This window comes from Aythya marila (assembly GCF_965140915.1).
Source record: "Aythya marila genome assembly, chromosome: 3".
In the NCBI taxonomy this organism is placed as follows: Eukaryota; Metazoa; Chordata; class Aves; order Anseriformes; family Anatidae; genus Aythya; species Aythya marila.
This window is the reverse complement of record NC_139044.1, coordinates 9,513,561-9,534,965: the sequence shown is the minus strand read 5'-3', so window position 1 is coordinate 9,534,965 and position 21,405 is coordinate 9,513,561. Positions and strand designations below refer to the sequence as shown.

The window sequence follows — 21,405 nt, the reverse complement described above, 5'->3', positions numbered from 1 at the left end:
TGTACAAGTCTTGTCACCGCCTTGTCCTCATGGAGATTTAGAGGTTTAAGTTTGCGGTTCCTACCAAAATGGCTGAAAATGCAGCTTTTTCAGATGTAACATTACTTATGAAAGTAGCAAACACGGGGATGCTTTAAGAACCTTCTGATTGTATGGGGGATGCGCACACGGATAGTGGAAACACTGGGGTGAGGAGGGGTAGCCCTACTGCCTGCACATCCCTCACCAGAGGAGTATAACCCATCTCACTGAATTTCATAATTGTTTCGTAAAGAACACAGCCTAATGCCTTTATCTTGTCCAGTTTTCCAAGTACAACTACAGAATTGTGCACTCTGTGTAAAAGTAAATTGAAGAGGGATTCAGTTTATAAGGCTTAGAAATGCAATAGAATAAATGTGAACTAAACAAAACAAAAACAAACAAACAAAAACAGCAAGACCTGAACTCCTAAATATACAAAGTTTGCACTTCCAGACTGCCAAGGTGTCTACAAGAACCACAGAACACCTGATGTATGTTAACTCCTTCCTACCTTTGTATTCACGTGCCACAGGTTTGGAAGCACAGAGCGGGAAGTTGATCGATAGACTAATTGATTTACCAAATGTTAGGTAGGACATTTCTGCCAGAGTCGTATTTCCTAAAGCTTATATTTTTTTTTTTCCAGTTACAAGATGAAAGGAAAATGCAACACATGCTGATCAACGTCCAGATTCAACCGTCTGTGGATAACCACATACAGCATTAATGCAGTACAGGTTGGAGTGTTTCACGGTCATACAGTGTGGCTCTTTGTCGCCTTCTGGTGGTTTACACACGTTATAGATTTGCTACTGCCTCCAAATTGCTACAGATTTATGCTTTTATTTGAGTAACGAGAATTTGTATACTTCAGTGCCATAGATCTTGGAATTTCTAGAGGCAGTTCACTAGGAAGGTTGCTAGGTATATATGTACGTGTATTTGTTTTCTGCCTAAAATGACTGTGATGCTTGTTTGTTTTTCAGAGCAGTGAATGATTGAATGATGAGTTAAGGGTTTGTCTTCATCCCAGCCAAAATATGATTGAATACAGCTTATGTAATTCAGTTGTTTTATGTTGGTGTCACTGTGAAAGTATATTATGATTTTATGTGTGGATATCTATACAAAAATCTATCCAGGAAAAGCTATACAGCCATCCAGTACTTAATGGAAGCCATTTCATTTGAGAGGACTATGAATGATTATTGATTTTTCTCTATCATTCCCAAAACAACATAAAACAATCCTAAATATTTTTGCCAAAACAGTCAAAATGACAGGCATCTTTAACATAATTACTCCTTTATTATGATGTATCTCATTCATTGCACACGCTATATATCGACCCCTTCAAAGTCAACGTTCTTTGCAGAGCAGACATGGAGGCCAAATCCTGTAGTCTCCACTTGGCTGGAACCATAATGCTTACATGTAAGCAGGATTTCTGTTCTGAGGTCACTTGCAGTATTCTTATCAGGACGATAATTATTTAAGATAAACATATTTGCTGTATTTAAGACATGCAGTAATATTTTATAAACATTTCTTTCAAACTGCTGAACTGCCTTGACTTTTCACCTTGGAGAGTGAGGCCCACAGACTTTGTGAAAAAGAAAGCTTTCTGATGCCTTTGATTAAAAGAATGAGGAACAGTATCTGATCTGTATTAACAGAACATTTTTGGTAAATGTATTTCCAAGGTGCATTTTCAATTAAAATGTGGTAAATAAGAGCACTTACTCAGCATATCAAGGATAGTGACATTGATGAGATTCTTTTAAGTCACAGCCAGACGTCATCTTTCCAAGCATGACAGAAGCCACATGCTTTGATATCAGCAGAAGCCCAGGGTGTCCAGTGACTACATAAAAAGACTTGCTGACAATTACAAGTAAATTACCATTGAGCCTTGGATTAAGAAGGCTTTTCACTGCTTAGGTGAAAATCAGAGCTCCAGAGAAACACAGATTTTGTACAGTCCTTGTAGAAGACCACTGTGTGCAAGCTGCCCTAATGTCCTCAGACATCCCCAGGGCTAAATTCTAAGATTGTGTCAGCTTCAGCAGTGCAAAAAAAAAATGGTCTGCTGCAGTTTGTTCATTTTTTATGTCCAAATTCTCTCCCTATTCTACTCTTTGTAATGTCTGTTGAGTCCTCAATTGCATTCCTGTGGTTTGAATGATACAATTTACTAATTACACTACTCCTTCTTTGGACATTATTACATTTGAAAGCAAAATGAATCTCATTAAATTATACTAGAATGAAATCCTCCAGATTATCTGTAAACTTCATTGTTTCCTGAAACGTGCCTTACGATTAAAATCTCATAAAGCAGAAAGAGTAACAGTGTTGCTCTACATACATGTAGATGGGGAGTAGCTTTTAGTCACTTAGGGCAGCTGAGGCATCCCATGTTACTCTGAAGGGGATGAGAGGTGGTTACAGCCCCTCTCCCTTCTCAGCAGGTTCCTCCAGCATCACTCAGTAATCCGGATTGGCAGGCAGGCCATCCGTGCTGAAAACTCTGGCTCAGCCAACCACGTGGAAAAAACCCTTCACCTTTGCTGTTCACCGAAAGCTGGATGACATCACAGCTCGGGAAATGAAATTAATCCTGACACTGGCTCCATACTCCTGAGGAGGAACGGTGTGACAGCACAGAGCTTCACAGAACTCCGGTCACTACAGGATGAACGGCAGAAGGCAGTAAGGAACGACTCGATGCTGTGGGCTGGGCAGGAAGAAAGAGCCACCAGGGTGCAGCTCAGCCCACAACCGTGAGGATTCCCAGCAAACCATCCTTCTGCCCTTTGTAGCTAATGCCACAAAACACAGCATTAGCAGTGGCTGTGCACACTGTGAAAGATCAGCAAGGTTATGGATGATCACCTTGTTCAGGAAAAGAAAGATTCACAAGGAATGAGATCTTCAGCCAGCAAGGCTGCATGCAGACCTGCTTGTAGGACGGACAGATAATTTTATGGAGCCTGGCCGTGTTACACAAAGCCCCCACTTTGCATCTGCAGCAACAGGAAAGCTGTAACAAAAAATCATCCAGGGTGCCTTGAAAATGGCCAGTGTAGCTGATGTCCAAATCACGCTTGTTGGTGCAGATGAGTTAAAAATCTCATTCCAACCAAAAATACGCAGTTCTACTTCTGATCACTTAAGCCTGGGTCATGCTAAGCACCACAGCCTGAAGTACAGACCAGCTGTGGCAACTCCAAAGGCCCAGAAAAATAATGCCACTGAAAAAGCTCACACAGCATTTGAAGATTCTCATGTAGAAGACAAGATGAATACAAAAATTGTTAGGATTCTTCTGAGAATCTGGTATAAATCCAAAGAAGGATACTAGAAGCCACTTGTAACAAAAGGGTCAATGAATCATTGGCAGCATAAATGTTCAATTAATAAAAACAGACCAGAAAGAAAAGGCATCTGCAGTCATCCTAATGGAGAAAAATAAAGGAATGGTATTACTTTGTTTTCAAGTCCAGCCTCTTCCGACACTAACTGCTCCTTTTGGCCTTTTAATGAGTCTTAGCAAGAGCAGCAGATATACTCCATTAAATAATTTAGCATAAGTGGATATTTTTATCAGGTGTCCACCACAAGCCCTTTCTATCAATTACTGGAGAGGCAGTACAGAGAGCATTCCCTTTTATTCTGGCAGTCTCTTGAACCTCCAGAGATTCACTGGCTGTGCTGAAAATGCAAAACTAATTCTGACTTAAAATGAGATTTAGTTTGGTGAGGATACAGCTACAATATTTTGAAGCTAAACTGTGAAATGTTGTGCTACCTCTGGTAAGTCTGTAGCTTAGGTTTAAAGAAGTGTGTCTGTGTAAAACTGTGCAACATCACATTTAAACTATTTAAAGAATGAGTTAGTCTACACCTGGGTACCTGACCTGCAAACCATTTCACAACTGAAGTAAAGTTATGCCTAATGGCATTAAAACGCAGAGTAGCAGAAGATACCTTTTAAAATTCCAGGTCAGGGCAAGCAGACCAGTTTGGGAGATCCTGGTCTTTATAGCGCACTCATGTCTGAAGGCCTCAACCATGTAAAGAAATCCCTGAGACAGGCATTTTGTGATTTTGAGGCCTGTTTCTCTCCCATCTGTTCAATGGTCAGAGCAACCAATTACCAGAGGAGCATGTAGCAGGAGTAAGCTGAAGCATCGACATCCATCTGCTCGCCGATACCTGCCTGCCTGCGCTTGCCACTCAGCGGACAAGGGGTGAGTACCTGCCGTGTCCCTGGCACATCACAAGACAAACGCTTGCAAATGGACGATTTCAGGCAGCTCACTGGCACGTTTACGGTAATTTATGTCTCTGTCTTCATTCTGCAGAGATCAGAGGTATGCAGGGAGCAGGAAATCAAGGCAGGAATAGAGAATTCAGTGATTTATTACAAGGCAGACAGCGAGTCAATGAAGATGGACCAAAATAATCGGACCTGCCAGGTCTGTACCCCAACCACTTGAGTGAGGAGGGAAATAGAGTCTTGAAGAAGCTAACCCCAGGGATGTCTCACATCTTCAGGAGCTAAAGAACAACCAAACAAAAAAACTGTGCCAGCAATGCAGGGCAGTGGCAAAGAAGTGTAACCTCAATTTTTTCCCTGTTGCGGTAGTGTGGGGGTAGTGTATGTGGCACCCCAGGCCCAGATGAACTTAGACTCACCTTTCAGTTAAAATGCTCTGGAAATATCTTTTTTTTTTTCTTTTCCATGCACTCAAATTAGATTAGAATGGCTTTAAACATACTAAACACAGACTCTTTTCCCTTTTGAAAACATAACATTTCTAATCAAAATACAGATGTGAAAGTACATGGAAAGAAGGAAACTGAGCTTGATGTAACTTTGTTTTAGGGAGGAAAAATAATATAATTCAATAAGACTAGCTTAAACTCTCTGATTAAAGCTTTTTGAACATAACAGATAGGGAGGCTGAGATCTCTGCTGAGATAAAGATAGTTAGCACAGATCAAAAGAGCTTGTGTTCATGCCAGCGAGATTAAATGACAGGATGTGGTGAAGTGCTGGGTACCATATCTGGTTACTTCACGTACAAAGCTTTATTTGATGAATGCAGATATATCTATTAGGTTATATGTATTTATATATGAAACCCGGAGAAATAAATGGAAGGCAATCTACCATGCGTGGAGTGTTTGTTCTGATATTGTTCCAAGATTGCATTTTTTCCAATTAGTATGTAAAGCTGTAATTTTTTATAGCTGTCTCTCTCACTAAGATTGTAAAAGAAAATTGTATTAGAAATTGAGATGTTATTTCTAAAGGCATTAGCATTCCACCATTCTCACTTCCTAGCTTCTGTGCATAAACTCAATAGAACCATATATTTCATTCTCCAACTTCAGTTTAGCATGAAGCCTGGGACAATTTCAGGAGTAAATCAAAATTAGAACCCAAATTGCTGTTGTCATTTTAAAGGATTTTTTCCTTGGTAGTTATTTACCTGCGCACGTCCCCTGAAGAGGCAGGACGCTGGGCTGGAAGACCACTGTGGCTGCTTTTGTGTTTGTCACACGTTCTGCAACAACAGATGTGCGAGGAAGAGAATGTGAATGTCAGGAAGGGAAAACACTGATGGCTAGGAAGATGCCAGAGGCCTGTGCCACCGTGCGCTTCTGCAAGGCAGCAGGAGGGGTCTGTCTCCACATCTGCTGAGCAGGCAGCCCTGCCTGGCCGAGCTACACCAGCAAGAAGCATGAAGGAGAAATTCTGTCAGCTCTGCAGGAAGATTGATGACTCAGAAAATGAGAGGTTTAGCATGGGATGCACCTGAACTGAGCAGATTTCATTAACTGCACCTACATTTTATTATTTTTCAGCAGTGCTGCCTAGAAACCTGAACCTCGTGGTGCTCCAAGCTGGAAACCCTCAGGAAAAAATTGCCTTTGTCTCAGAAATCTTCCAACAGACAAAAAAAAAATGAAGATAGCAGGAGGGAAAAAGCCTCTCATAAATAGAGCACATCACTAGCGTTGGAATATTTCTGAGGGACAGATGCTGGAGCAACATCCCAGCAAAATCAGAGCCAGAAACAGCTACAGCTGCAGGAGAGGGGCACAGCCCCGTTATGCCCTAGGGTATCAGGAAGGGGGTAGGAGGGCACAGCTTCCTTAGCCCCCAGCAAATCCACAAATAAGAATTTAAGGCTTTGCACCACGCGTGGTCATTCGCATCTGTGCAAAGTGAGAATGAAGTTGCATTTATGTTGTATTAATAGAACCTTTAACACACAAAAATAATAAAAATCGTGCCCCAAGTATTTTCTGAGACACAAACATAGCTAGCAGGGGGGTTTCACGTAGGCAGCCCCTACCTGCGAGAGGAAAAACTGGAAGCAGCTGGGACCCAGAGACCTCATCTGTGCTTTACTTAAAGTACCGTGGGCCTTACTGCCATTCTGCAAACCACGCGTCCCCTAGCTTCAGAGCGTCTTCACTGTTTCGTAACCTTAAAATCCCAGGCAACCTAGGAGAGCTTGCCTGTGCCTGTTTTATTTATGCTGCTGACGGGCTTTTTATAGTGATGAAAAACATTCAGGTTCACTGCCACGCTTAAGGTCAGGGTGTAATGTTCTGATCAGGAAACGTCCTGAGAGGCTGGCAACCTTGGGAGGCTTCTTGCACGCTGACGAGAGAGGAAGGAGCTGTTGGTGTGGGATGGGAAGCCCTGTGTGTGCCTTCTGGACAGGCTGTTCTTACTGCCAGGGGAACTTGGAGGTAGTGCCGCGTGGTTCCGTAGCCCCTCACACGGAGATGGTGACTGGGGGTGGGGAGAGTTCCTGACATCCTGCAGGCCTGGGAGTACAGGTGGGCAGGACACGCATCTTTTGGAGGTAGAGGAAACTGGAGCACACACCTCTTCCAGGAACTGCGGCTGTACCCAGCAAACAGCGATGGGCTTGCTACCCAGCTTAGAGAGCAGCCGGGGCAGCTTGTGACCCACCTTAAAATCGAGCTGGTCTCCAAGGCAGGGCTGCCACGTGCAGGCTGCCTCTGGGAAGCAGCCCCTGCTCATGCTGTCGTCCTCAATCAACCAGCACATTGGCTGCTTTATTGGGGTAAATCCTCAAATGCTGCCATGTTCCAAAAGCTTTCACAGTCTTTTCTTTTGTCTGATGTTTCTTTTGATGCTGGTTTTGAATACCTTCCATACCACGGATGAACTTCAGAAGTCAGACACGAAAGGTGATGTTTCATCTCCCTCACCGGCGCTGTACTGAGGCTTCCCCTACAGAGTTATCACCTGTGTTACTTTGCTTGAAATTCAACCCAAAGCATGGATAAGCCTTCATTTATTTTTTTGGTGGCAAAAAGTATGAGCTATAGACCTCACATAGGATACCTGCACAGAAAACTGTAATCACCAAGGATCCGTATGAATGATGAAAATCAGTGTCACTGATGTGAAAGAAGAGCCCCTGATTTGAAATAACTGGGTGGCACCTGATAAAAACCTGTGTGACGCATACCTACGTTCTGTTTGCAGCCATGCCCATAAACAGGTTCTTCTCTGCCAAGCACACATGGGGATGTTTTGCACAGGAAGCAGGAGAGAGCTGCCAAGCAGGTATACTTAGTAAATGTGGTCGCTGATGGTAAAGCCAAACAACCCAGCAGCACATTCCATTCCCTGCCCCTGGACCAAGCAGGGGTTTTCCAGAGCACGCCGCGGTACTGCATCAGAGGGGACTCGTGCATTTCATCCCTGATGCGTTATGATTTTATTTAGAACACACTTCAGCTCCTCAGCCTCCAGGCTGCAGAGGCAAGGTGCCAGTCTTCAGCAAGAGAGGGGGAGAGCTATAAATAGAGCAAGCTAGGCCGCTCTGGGCAGCTCTTTGGTCTGCTTAAGTTTCTTGTTTAGCCTGGGAGAAGCAGAAATTCAATCTGCTGAGGAGATAAAGCATAGAAAAAGGCACTGGCAGCAGCTCTTCTCTTCCAACCACTACCTTTCATTTTTTAGGTACGCAGAAACAGCCACTCACCTTTCCTGAACAGGGGCAGCACCATCATTTGTCTACGCTTTCCTCTAGCTTAGTTTTTTGCAAACTCTCACCATGCAAGGCTGCCACATCTCCATGAAACAAGCTACTCATGAGGGAAAACCATTCCTTCATTCTCAAAGTAACAAATAAAATGAATCCCATAATTAAGCATCTAGAGGTAGCACAAATTTAATCTTCTTTGAGGCCCACGAAGCACTAAGAAGTGTTGTTTAATTATTATCATCTAGGCTCTCTAGGAGCTCTCCCTGAAGTTGCTTGTATAAGGAAAGAAAATTGCTGCAGCAGGCTAAGTACGTAACAGGAAATATCACCGAGAGCCTGGTCCTGCACTTGCAATTGTTTGGTTTTGCTCACAGGTACCTACAGTGAGAGCTATTTCTTCCCTCACTCTACTTCACTCCGAATTGCTGTTAAAGAGAGAAAAGCTGTTTTCCACAAACTTGTGCTGCCCAGCGTACCTTGCAGTGAGTACAAAGCATTTACAGGACAAAGCTAATGGAGCTCATCTTTAAAAAATGCTTTTTAACTCAAGTGCTTGAACTGATTCTTTGAAGTTCAGATCCCAGCTTTTCAAAGAAATCTGCAGCCAAGATTGCAGAGCAGTGGTTCCCTGTAATCCCTCCCACCCCATGATGCACGTTAAAAAGGACAACATTTAAAATAATTTCAGGATACACTCAGTGTTATGCTATGTATGTAAGCAGATGGGATTACTTGTGTCAAAAAAAAAAAAAAAAGTATGCTAAATATTACACTTGCAAGCAAACCATCAAGTCTCAGGAAGACAGCTGGATCTCATAAATCTCTGCTTTCTGCCAAATCTTTAGCCTACGTTGCTTGAAAGAGCACTTGCGGGCCAATACACACCTCGCACACGACACAACCTGCCGCTTGCTGAGCCAGAATGAAACCTGCGCATGCCTGTGCCACACCAGAGGTTAGAGCTGCATTTTTGACAGATGGACAGACCTCCTTAGTTCTTCCTCAGAAGAACTTTCCTTCCACATTTTGCTGTTTCCTGTTCTTCCTACATCTTGCCTGTTCTCCAGCTGGTGGCAGGACCAGCACAGACACAGCTGGTGCCTCTCTCTCTGCCAAGCAGCCTCTAGTTGGTTGTCAGGAGCTGTCAGCAGAAAGCCAGGCTGGAAAAGCCATGCAGGCAGCTCACCTGGATTTGTCAGAGAGCAATTCCTCATTCTGAAGCCTAAGGAAACTGAACTTCTTCATAAATGGGCACAAGGGCTCTTTTGCTGTTGGCACGGACAAAGTTGACATTTTTCCACCTCAATCTGTTTTCAAAAACAGTTGAATACTTTTACCTGAAACTTGCATTTACACAAATAAGCGAGCTGTAGGCTAAGACCAGACAAAGAAAGTGACCAGTGAAATTACTAATGCTTGCTGAAATTAGGAAGCCCCCCACCACACACGCACAAATAGAGGCTAAGTGGGTGTGCCTGTTAAAACAGCTGGCAGCAACATACAGTGTTAAAATCAGAAACAGACTGTGGGTAAGAGGAATTACAAAGAGTTCAGGTGCAACTACAGCACAAAGCCACTTTGTCACAGCAGGTTTTGAAGAAATACTGAATGTTAAAAAAAAATAAAAAGTGATTTGGCAAACTTACCTCCCTTTTGAAAAAAAAAAAAATATAAGTTTTAGTAACTTTTGCTGCAAAATGATGAACTTCTAACTATTACAGGCTGTTCTTTTAAACCTACAGAAGTCTATTCCTTCCCTACATGTCCGGATGTTTGAATAACATATTTTGTTTATATCAAGACAACACTCCATATAATTTTATTTGTAGAATACAAAGTTAAAAACAGATATAAAATCAACAGAACATAAAAACTCGTTACAAAACCAAACTAAAATGGTTAAACAGTGCATTTTGCTCAATAGCTTAATTGCAATACCATCTTCAGTAAGAAGTCTACTCAATTAAACCTGAATATTTTAGTATTCGTTATGGTTTCTAGTGTATTGAAGACCCCTAAGTCACTTTAACAAACATTCTAACTAACAAGCACAAAGAGTTCCTATGGGGAGCACACAGTAGTTCCCATTGCACGAGTGCATGTGGACAATACTATATGCAGAAGAGCCAGACCATTCAACAAGCACCAACAGATCTGCGCTGCGGTTAAACCCAACACAAGCAATTTCAAGTTACCGCTGAAGTTACAGGCTGCGTTAACACGAAGGCACATCTTGTTTTAACGTAAATTCACATTTCCAGACGGTGAAAGTTGCGTGCCCAGGCCACTTCAAGTCATCGCAGTGCAATCAGCCAAACAACTCTAAGTGCACGTATCTGAACTTTCAATAGAAAGATCTGGTTTCTATTTCTTTAATCCAGTTTTAATAAGGGAGAAATTAAATTAGAACCAGGAGGTCTCTCCCTACCATATTTACAGACTGCAAACTATATTGCTTTCTCATCAGAGATCCAAGTTCTCCTGTCAGACTTTGTTAAGCTTGGTAACTATCAGTACCCTCACAGTTTGGTCAAAGGCACCACAAACACACAGCCCCTTTTTGTCAGGGCTCCAGTCTAGGCTAGAGATCGGCTGCGTTGACAGGGTCACGTTCTGCAAGAGGCTGACAGAACCTGCCACCCCCATCTCAGCTCCTTCAGAATCCTTCTTGGAGCGCTGAGCAGGGTACTCGCTGGCAATAAGAAAAGTAAAACACGCACTTAACATTTACCGATACAAACACATCGTTATCATTTTGTTTGCAAAAGACCACACAAAAGGGGCTGTTCTCAAGATAGGGCAAAGAAACATCTTCCAAATAATGAGCCATCATATCCAGCTGTATCTATAGTACATACTTAGCAAATATTTCATGACAAAACAATGAGGTAGGAAATTCTGAATCCTGGCATGTCTCTCCTATAGCCCTTTATTTTTTAACAGTTTGGCTTTTGCCACAGGCAAAAAAATTTCATCTCAGAGCTATCCCTCTGAAACCTGATGCACCTACTTCACTGTATTTGGGATGATTAAGTTATTTTGATATAATAAAACATTACAACAAGATCGTTACAAATCCAGGCTTTCGATATTTTTCACAGATGCAACTGCAACCATACAAAAACTTTAAGAAACCTATTTTCTTCCATTTATTACCATGTTAACTGAAGATATAATTAGATCTTGAATATGTTACAAAAAGTGACAAGGGCAGAATTCACCTGTGCTGCTGTCAATCTCTTTTTTTTAAGGAATCAATTCAAGATTCTGAATTGGGTACTGACACCAAAATCACCATTTCTACTGTACCTGTAAGCAATAATTTTAACTTGATATTCTGAGCTTGGAAGCAGGACCCCAACTCACCATTTTCAGAAAGGTTCCTTCTTAAAACAAGAAATTATTGTTTTGGTTTCTTATTCCCCTGTTGTAGGCTGGAGAGTGATCACTTACTATTTCCAGAGATGAAGGGTCCCAGCTCCTCCGCTCGTCATAAATATATCTCTGTTCTGCGGTAGGTGCCGAACCTGCCATATGGTGGATTTGTGGGCCTAATAAGAAAAAACAAAAGCATCATACTGAAGTCATTTACAGATGAGCTTCACAAGGACGCAGACTCTTTAAACTGGAGTCACTGGAGACCCCATCCTTCTCACGGTGGACACTGGAACGTCCATTCTGAGGCCCCTTCCCCTGCTCCTGCCAGTCCCCACACAGAAAAGGCCAAGTCAGGTCCCCAATGTGCCCCATTCCTCCACAGAGATAAGGTGGCAGCAGCCCTACCAAGGCCACCAGGGATACTTCAGCTTCTTGGGCCATCTGAGCAAAGCTAAACGGAGGTGAAGTGGCTGCAGTTCCTCTGGAACAGTTCTAGAGCTACTTGATTCCCAGGCTCTTAAGTGACATGGTCACCACAAGGGGAATTTCAACGTCTGACAACTCTTAAATATCATTACTGCAAGTGAACATACTAGAAACACTACGCAAACACAACACACACACCTACAATTCACATTTATATCTCAGCCAGGGCACGGAAGATCGCACAGCAACAGAAATCACTTGAAGAAAAGTCTTAACACTCATACTCTGACCTTATGCATACCTGCCTACAAGTGTCCAAAAACAAAACAAAACAAAAACAAACAAACAAAAAACTTAGATGCAACTAATGAATGATAACAAATCCTACTTTCGTATTTTGATTATTACAAACTCTAATTTGGAAAATACTTCTGTGTTATCTAATCAAAATACTTCCAACATCTGATCTGCTTTGCCTGGAGATGTGTTAAATAGGGATTTAAAGATATTCAGCTGAAATTCAGATTTTTCTAATTTAGGCAGTCCTAGAGAACTTAACCACAAAAAAAAATTAGTTTTTCTAATTGACATCAGATTTTGTTCACCAAAAATAATCATACGGCTTTATAAAGAACTCGCAACCTTGTGTCTTCTGTCTATGACCACTCTTGTTGATTATTTTAAGTTCTCCACATTAAAGAGCTTTCAGGGCCCTAAGTTTCCCCTACATATTCCTTTCGCTCATCCTCAGTATAGCAAGCCAAAAGCCTTTGGTTCTGAAGAGAAATAATGATTTCTGTGGCTCATACAAGGTCTTGTGATGCAGGATAAAACAACATTTGCATAGGGCTTACTTTATTTTTGGATATATTTAAGATTTGAATCTGCATGCTCATCCCACTTTGATATACTCCTCCGACATACAAGACTCCTGGACTAGGGGCACAGCTGAGTGCACAAACTTGAAACTGCAACAGGACCCAAAATCCAGGTATAAGAGAGGAAGCTTCAGTGAACACTGGCAGGACAGATAGGAGCCCTTTTGCTGCTTGCACCTGGGCCACACCAGCCACACCACTGCACAGCTTGTTCCTAGGAACCTGGGCATCTCTCACCTATCAGTAATTTTACACCTGCAGTGCTTCCAACTACTTTAGCAGCATATATTGCAAAAGTTCGTCTCTTAAGAAGTTATCTGTCTCCACATACCTTTTCTGAAACAGAAGCAAAGCCTTTAGTTGGGTGCTGAGTCCTCATATCAAAAACGTGGAATTTTCCCTCAAGTGACGTAGCCACTAGCTTGTTCATATTCACATCTTTTCTGTCAAACTCCACACTGCAGACCTGGAAACGCATAAAATTAAATGCATTCAGCCTTCAAACTAGCCACTGCTAAAAATAATGTTTTGTGTGAGATCTGTAAATCTCTGGTTATCTTTACAACAACATCGCTACCAACTTGGACTTAACGAGATCACCCAAAAACACAAATACACTGAAGCTGGAATGAAACCGTATTTTTATGGCACCTTACCCCATTCTTAATGTTGGTCTCCCATCGCAGTGACATAGTTTTTAAGTCAAACAGTTTAATGTCCCCATTGTCGTACCCAGCACAAACAACACGCTCCTCTTGATTGTAAGCGTTACCTGGACACAGAGACAGAAATAGTTAGAATACAGAAACCCTCCTTAGGCTATAAATTTCAGATCTCCTAAGTCTGCAATTTCAACTTAGATTTACGCCAGAAAAGCATTACTATTGGGACAGTAAGACTGAATGAACAGGCCAGTTTTCTAACCCAAAAGGTACAGCAAACACAGCTTCAACACTGGCAGTCTGTTTCTTTAAACAGCGTGAACAAATTCTTACTCCCCTGCCAAGCACTGCCTAAATTGCACAGACTGCTTCAGCTGCTATAAACCACGCTCCCCAGGCAGGACAATGGCCCCGCAGCACAGAGCAGTCCAGCGGTTCACTAACTGGTCCCTCATGCATGAAGTGTTGCAGGGACAAGACTCCTTTGAGGACACGGGCATTTAGGGGGGCCCTGGGTGTTACAGTAGCCCTCAGACACACACACAGAAGCCTGCCTCCAAAACCTGACTCCCAGCAGACAGGCTCAAGGAGGCGCATCAGCACCTGGGAGCAGTTAACCTGCATGGACAGTGCATAGCTCGGGATGGACCCGGCCTTGGCTCAACCAGCAGGAACTCAAAAGCAAGCAGAAGAAAGTATGAGGCCACTTTTCTCTCCCTTAGTCAAAGCAGAAGACAAAGGTCTCAATAGCAAGGAGCATTATAGCTTAGCTGGACCTTCTTGCCAAGAAATGTCATCTCCCTACTATCAATTTTGTTATTATAATCCATGCACTTATTCGCAGTTTGTAAGACTTACTGCCTGAGTCTGGAGGCAGAAATGGAGCTAATCCAGAAATACCAGCCCGTGTACTACGCAGACAGCTTGTTCTCTTCAAAGGAAAAACACTGGGCCCAAGTGAAGCATCTCTGTCTTTAATTAGCTCCTAGCTTTGAGGATTTTCTCTTAAATTAATGCCTTAATGCTTGACAGTTGGAATTATGCTACACCAGTGATCGGCTGGCTCTCCATGCACTGCAACAGTTACACTACGTTAGGACAAGGCAGCTTGTCTGCTTTTACATTCCTAGACACACAAATTTTAAATTCCCGCACCTAGGACTGTAGAAGTACCTAGGAATAAAGCTTGCACAGTTTATCTGGGAAGTGATTGACCAAAGACTGTAAGAAAATTAGGCCAAATCCAAGTATCACAAAACAGGCATCTTTTGAAAAACACATTAAAAACACGTAATTTGATAATGCTGAAAAACAAAACCTGCTACTGACTCATCCATACAAATAACCATTCCATAACACCTTGAAATAGAGGTCACATTAGAGGGGGGAACAGTAATTATCTGGTACCTTACCAAATGCTACTGTCCAGCAGTCTCTCTTGCTCTCTCCCTGCACAGGCTCCATGTTAGCCACAGGAGTATCTTTCTGCCTTGGGTCCCACACCTTCACGGTCCCTGTAAAGGAGGGCAGGGGATTCTGTATTAGGGACACGCTGCCACGCTGCACTCATTTTCTCAGGAAAGGCCTTTGCTCTTCAGCCTGGTCATTCAAAACACAGGAGCATCTCTTTAAATTCCAGAAAGCCAGACTGGTTTAGTGGACAGCAAAGCAAAACAAAACAACAGAAATAAATGAAAAGTATGCTAAGGATGTATGTTCTCTAGCTGGTATTTTGTGTTTATTCTGCTTTGCGTTCCTTCTGTCCCACGCTCAGTGACAAGAATATCTTTTGCTTCTCTACAGCTTCTACAAGAGTTACATGTCCCTTGTCCCAGACAAGATTCAAAAGACAGACTTCATACAAGAACCAGTTGCAACAGGTTTGTAACTGGTTCAGATGGCAGAGCGTCCCCTGCCATCACAGCTCACAGGCTGCTTTCTTGGAATAATTAAAAAGACTTGTAGAGGTCACTAACTCACCATCTCGACTGCCAGTCACAATTTCTGGTGCACCTTCCCCAATTCCTAAGCCACCTACACCATCTATACTGTTTATGATTTCCTTATGACCTTTCACAGAGTACACTGGTATTTCAGGAGCTTCTAAATTCCTAGGCAAGAAAAAAAAAAAAAAAAAAAAAAAAGAACAGACAATATGGCATTTACCTTGACAGTCAGGATCTGTATAAAAATTTAAATGTGAGCACAAAGTACGTGAACTCAAATAACGGGTGTCAATGTTATGAACATGTTTTTGATTCTTTTGGCTGATTCTTTAGACGGGTCTGAAAGCTTTTGCTCAGGTCTGGATTCCTCTATTTGTAAAACAGTCGGGGATTTGCCACAGCAACCCTTGGGAACGGGTTTTTATGCTGGGCTCAAAGCAAGTCATGTTGCAGATCAAAATGCTTTACTGCAAAACACTCTCATGAGCTTTACTTCCAGCAAGCATTTAAGGTGACCTCTCACCTATTCCCACCTAGCTCTGACAAGTGGCCTCCAAAGGAGCTTTGCATCCACCTCTGGGTTTTGTGGCTTTCCTGCTGATTCTCATCCTTGGAGAACCCCTCATCGTGCTGCATCTTTAATCTCTTTTCAAGGAGGGACTGATCCACACCATTCTCAGTGTTCCACCAACACAGAACCAATAGTTCTTTGCATGAAATACAGCAGTAATTTCTTTAAAAAATGCTTTCTGGACCCTCTTGCTTAATTGATGATTGACGTACCTACAAAGACTTATTACACAAACCACTGAGGGACCAGGAAAACCCATCAATCCCACTAAGTGCATGCAACACAGGTGTCACATTAAGGCTGGAGGCAGCCTCCTAGAGCCGCGCACCCACGCAGCAGCCCCTTTTACAGCCCAAGGGCCTCGCTGAGGCGCTTTCGACCACGGCAGGGGCAGCACCGACCGAAGCACCCATATTTTGGGGCGACAAGCGGCGGGCCGCTTACCACACATTGAGGCTCCCCGCGAAGTCCCCGGTCGCCAGGTATCTCTGCTGCAGCGAGGCGGCGCCGAAGGTCCCGCATTTGATGGGCTTGGCCTTCTCGATCTTGCCAGGAAAGCACACGCGGGGCTCAGCGGGGGGCGCGCAGCTCCCCTCAGGACCCCCCCCCCCCCCCCCCTCCTCCCTTATCCCCCCCTCAGCGCTGAGGCGCGGCCGTTCCCGCCCTTTCCCCTTCCCGCCGCTCACCTCGCGCAGCAGCGCCAGGCGGCCGGCGCGCAGCTCGTACAGCTGCAGGACGCCGGTGCCGCGCGCGGCGCTGCCCAGGCAGAGGAGGCGCGCGCTGCGCGGCACCCACTTGCAGTCGAACAGCGTGTAGCTCAGCGCCTGCTGCACGTGCGACACCACCTGCGGACGATCCGCACCCGCACCCGCACCACCCGCACCGGCCGCCGCCGCCATCGCGCCCGGCGGGAAGGGGCGGGCTGAGGCGCGGCGGAAGCGGCCCCCTCACGGCTGCTTTCCGGCGGTTGGGCCGCGTGCGGCCGTTGCGGCGGTTGGGGCGCGGAGAGCGGCTAACGGGGGTCGTCATGGAGACTGAAGCGGCGCCGGGAGGGGATGGGTTCACCTCAGTCAGCCGGCGGCGGCGGCGGCGGGAGGAGGAGAGGAAGGGGGAGGATGAGGAGATGGCGGAGCCGCGGCCCCGCAAGAGGCCGGCCTTCCCCGCGCTGCCCGCAGAGAGCCTGGGGGTGAGCGGGGAGCGGGGAGGGCTCGGGGCCGGCCCGGCTGAGGCGCCCGGAGCGGGGTCCTGAGGGCTCTGTCGCGACAGGTCGGCGGCGGGGAGGTGCGGAAGGTGGCCGTGCCCGCCAACAGGTACACGCCGCTGAAGGAGAACTGGATGAAGATCTTCACGCCCGTGGTGGAGCACCTGCAGCTGCAGATCCGCTTCAACCTGAAGACGAGGAACGTGGAGATCAAGGTGGGGGCCGTGGGGCGGCCGCGGCTGCTCCCCTGGGGGGCCCGGCGGCTTCGGGGCGTCCAGCGGCATAGCCGGGAGGGGAAACCCGCACCGGCGGCCAAAATAAACGTGTTTAGAAGCAAATAATTTGCACACGTAAAATCTAAAAGCATTAAGGCTCTTCTAGAAGTGGGTGGTGTTTTTTTTTGGGAGGACTTTTATAGGAGAACATTTACTTGAGAATTAAGGAAGAGCCCCAGTGTCTGTGCTGAACGTGATTTGTGAGGCGTTTCCCCGACACGGAAGCTGACTAAGCGCACATGTGGCACTCAGCAGCCAGCTGACTTTGGAGGGGGCACCAAAACTTTCGATATCTCTGGCTTCTTACGGAAGATCCAGGAATGCTGGTTAACAGTGGGTTTTGTGAGTTATCCTGCCTTGCTTTTTCTGCTGCTTCAGTGACTATGCTTTCTCACTTTTCCCTGCGTTTTTACTGCGTTGTGTATGCATCTACGTTTATACACCCCTGAGGTCTGTAAATGTAGATGCATACACAATTTTTTCCCCTGGCAGCAGAAGAAGGCCTTGGCCGAGTTTTAGGACAAGCAGTAAAGAATGCTGCCTGACAGCAGATGCTGCTGCCTCTCCTAGGGTGAAAAAAAAGTCTAAAACTTAAAAACAAAAACTCAAATATTTGATGCTTTGCTAGGTTGGTTTCTACATGTTTCAAATACCTTGTTAATCTTTTTATTCTGTATGTTGTATTGAACCTGTCCATGTTTTGTAACGTGCTAAAACATCTCAATGCTACTGGCATCTCAATAAGTTCCTCAAATTGTCTCCCACCATCGTCCATCTCTTCTCTCTGCTGTTCTGTGGTCTAATTTTTTTGTTTGTTTGTTTGTTTTATACAACATAGAAGGGGCGTTACCTCAGTGTGTCCTTTATGGTTAGCTTTCATATCCTAACAGTTTTCAAGGCCTGACCCTACTTGCATGTTCTTAATTTGCGAACTGAACTTTGTGTCTTGCAGACTTGTCAGGAGACAAAGGATCTCAGTGCTCTAACGAAAGCAGCCGATTTTGTGAAAGCATTTATACTTGGCTTCCAAGTAGAGGTGAGTCCCCGGCAGCTGGATTGGGAGGTTGGATGAACTTGCTTGAAATCTTTGGCCTCTCCAGAAATTGTATTAAGAAATGAAAATCTTCAGGGTGGTTTCCTATAAACAAGCTTGTTTGGAATTATGACAAGTGGGAGGCTAATTTCTGAAACTAATTCAGAATAAAAAGCCTTCAAAAAGCACACAAGTAAAATTGTGAAATGAAGGAAATACCTGGTAGTATATGAGTGTTCATTTTGCTTTCATCCAAGCCAATAGCCATTTGTGTTCAAAACTCAAACTTTACTTGGAAAAAAAACAAAGCTTTTGTAGTACAGAACAGTCAGGTTGTTGTCACAGGCTTGTACTGACTCTGGTAGTAAAGGTGGGTCTGGGTAAATGTTGTAGGATCTAAGCATTTCCAGGGTTCTCTACACAGAAGTTTTTATTTCTACTGAAAAGAAGCTGATCTAGCTTTAGCCAACTGTTTGAGACATCAAATGGAGAAATATTCATGTGATCTGCTGAGAAAGAAAACACAAGCTTGCCCTGTGTTGTGGTGCTGTAACACTTGTGCTGATAACAAATCTCTTAATATTCTAGGATGCTCTTGCTCTCATCAGATTAGATGATCTTTTTCTAGAGTCCTTTGAAGTTACAGATGGTAAGTGGCTTCTGCTCCTGTTCCCGTAGTTGTGTGTACCATCTGCGAGTTCTTGCTGTCTTTTTCCGTGCTCCATTTGTGTCATTTATCCTTGTGGAGCAGGAAAATCTTCATGTCAATACATGAAATTATTGTCTAGGTACAGGAGGCTTAAAGGGATTGTCATTTTTTTAATGATTTCCCAAGAAAATGCTCAAAATCTTCATCCTTAGAAGTATAGCACTTCGTCAGACCGTCCACTGATGTGACTCGTTACAGGAATTATTTTTTTTAACATAAACATCACATGGAGGAGTGTTTTGGGGAATATATAATTTTTTTAAAATTTTTAAACTGGAACAGGCTCTGTTCCTCCAAGTATGACAGAGAGGTAGGAAGCAGGCAAAGTGTTTGTTTTGCACATTACTGGGACTCCAGGGAGCTGGCTCCAAGAAGAGTAGCATCTAAACTTAATTGTGTCACTTCCACTCATGTTAACCATGTGCTCTTGCTTGTTTCTTTCTTCAATCTTAATCGCCCTGTAACAAAGGGAATGCCTTCTGTTGTGGATTTCTCTGACAGACCTCATGGTCACTTATCACTGGTGTGATTTTTCCCTTCTAGTCACACAGGTGAACGTAGGTAATATTTCACCAATAGTAAAATTGCCTTAGTGTTACTTAAAGTGAGTTATTTCAATAAAAACTTGAACGAGGGAAGCATTACAGAGGGCTGTGTGCTACTGCTGTTTTACCGAGTGTTTTGTTCTCATTTTAGTCAAACCTTTGAAAGGAGATCATCTGTCGAGAGCAATAGGGAGAATAGCAGGGAAAGGTGGAAAAACAAAATTCACAATAGAAAATGTAACAAGGACACGAATAGTTCTTGCTGACTCGTAAGTATTGACTTCCTTCCTTCTCGACAGTATAATCCCTTCACTGACCTATCTTGTCTCCTAGGAACCACCATGGTTCAAGTTACCATAAACTTTGGTAGAGCATCAGTGAGACAAATATTTTAAGTGCAATTTTTAATGAACATTAATTGAGTATTTGACCTTTTGTTATGGCAACAATGATACCAGCTCATCAAGCATTGTTTCCACACTGCTGAAGAATTCCTTCCTCTGAGTAATCAAAGTTGAACCCACCAACCCTGCAACACTCTTTTCTAAAGCTGCTATAGCCTTAAGCTTGCAAATTGTAAACATCTATTTCTAAAAAGATTTAGAGGATGGGTTCTATGCTGTAGTTTTCTTAATTATAGCTGTGGAGAAAAAAGTAGTACACTGATCCAGAATGCTATACTCACTTCTGAACTCCTGCTTGAGCTATGTGCTATTAACTATGCAACCACGGAGAATCTTTATCCCCCGTTAACATTGCTCTATTTTTTTCTTAGGAAAATTCATATTTTAGGATCTTTTCAGAACATCAAAATGGCACGGACAGCAATTTGTAATCTAATTTTAGGTAAGTCCTGTTAGTTAACCTTCTCCATTACAGGAAGAGAGACTCTGCAGTTTCAGACTGCTTTCTGGGGGACCCCTGTTGTGCCCTAGTGTGTCCACAGCTGCTTTTGGGGGTGTGGAGCTTGCTGAGACTTGCCTGCTGCGCTTAAGAGTCAGGGGAAGTCAGGGGAAGACACAGGGAGGAACTCTGTTCATTCCTAGTTTTCTTCCTCCTTCCTTTAGCCTAGGGCTTGGTTTCTGCCTGCAAAGCCCTCTGTATGATGCAGAAGATTTTTAGCTTTTTGCTCCTGCTGCTGCATTCCCCGAAGGGTGCTGTGTCAGGGAGCAGTGCTGTTTTGAACACACTGTAAAGGAGCATTTACCAGCCGTAAAGTGCTTGGTGCTGCTCTGCAGAGCTGCTGCCAGCAGGACTGACGCAGAGCTTGTAGTAATCAATGAAGTAGCTGACCATGAGTATCTCTTACTCCTGGGCAAGTTCTCCCCACTAACACAGACTGAAGCACGCCAGCAGGGGAGCTGTTTCTGTAACGTGTTACCACATTTGCTGACTTGGTTTTTCTTCTGCAGGAAGTCCTCCATCAAAAGTTTATGGCAATATCAGGGCTGTGGCCAGCAGAGCAGCTGAAAGGTTCTGAGGTGCGGTCTGGCTGCTTTATGAAGGACTGGGGCTGGGAAGCGTGCTCACCACAAGCACAAGCTGCGCGTTCATGGGGGCTGCAGAAGCGCTCAGCCCTCTGCCTTGGAAGCCCAGAAGAGAAATGGGACTGTTTGTGCGGTCTGACTTCCTTCAGGCACACCATCTGATTTGAACAGTCTTTGTATTGAAAAGCCATTAAAAGTTGTGTATCTAAAGTGCTATACTGAGGT

At 44.1% G+C, this 21,405-nt stretch overlaps 2 protein-coding genes across 4 annotated transcripts; one reads left to right on the top strand and one right to left on the bottom strand.

The window, feature by feature from the left end:
* Positions 1 to 9,842: 9,842 nt before the first annotated feature.
* On the bottom strand, positions 9,843 to 16,959 carry DNAAF10 (dynein axonemal assembly factor 10; the record flags this gene model as incomplete). Of its 3 annotated transcripts, XM_082756896.1 has the most annotated exons (9): positions 9,843 to 10,761; positions 11,523 to 11,620; positions 13,083 to 13,217; positions 13,408 to 13,523; positions 14,826 to 14,927; positions 15,394 to 15,524; positions 15,883 to 16,142; positions 16,375 to 16,475; positions 16,617 to 16,631. In XM_082756896.1, 7 exons carry the CDS (start codon positions 15,993 to 15,995, stop codon positions 10,554 to 10,556), a joined length of 903 nt encoding a protein of 300 aa, XP_082613022.1. In that variant the 3' UTR covers positions 9,843 to 10,553. The 3 variants fall into 3 exon arrangements, with proteins under 3 accessions (XP_082613022.1, XP_082613021.1, XP_082613020.1); XM_082756894.1 differs by lacking the exon at positions 15,883 to 16,142 and having other exon boundaries at positions 9,844 to 10,761; positions 16,617 to 16,955; XM_082756895.1 differs by lacking the exons at positions 15,394 to 15,524; positions 15,883 to 16,142; positions 16,375 to 16,475 and having other exon boundaries at positions 16,617 to 16,959.
* PNO1 (partner of NOB1 homolog) lies at positions 16,958 to 21,393 on the top strand (the record flags this gene model as incomplete). The annotated part of the gene is made up of 7 exons (XM_082756897.1): positions 16,958 to 17,116; positions 17,197 to 17,346; positions 18,359 to 18,442; positions 19,028 to 19,088; positions 19,845 to 19,962; positions 20,469 to 20,539; positions 21,106 to 21,393. 7 exons carry the CDS (start codon positions 16,958 to 16,960, stop codon positions 21,171 to 21,173), a joined length of 711 nt encoding a protein of 236 aa, XP_082613023.1. The 3' UTR covers positions 21,174 to 21,393.
* Between the last annotated feature and the right edge of the window lie 12 nt (positions 21,394 to 21,405).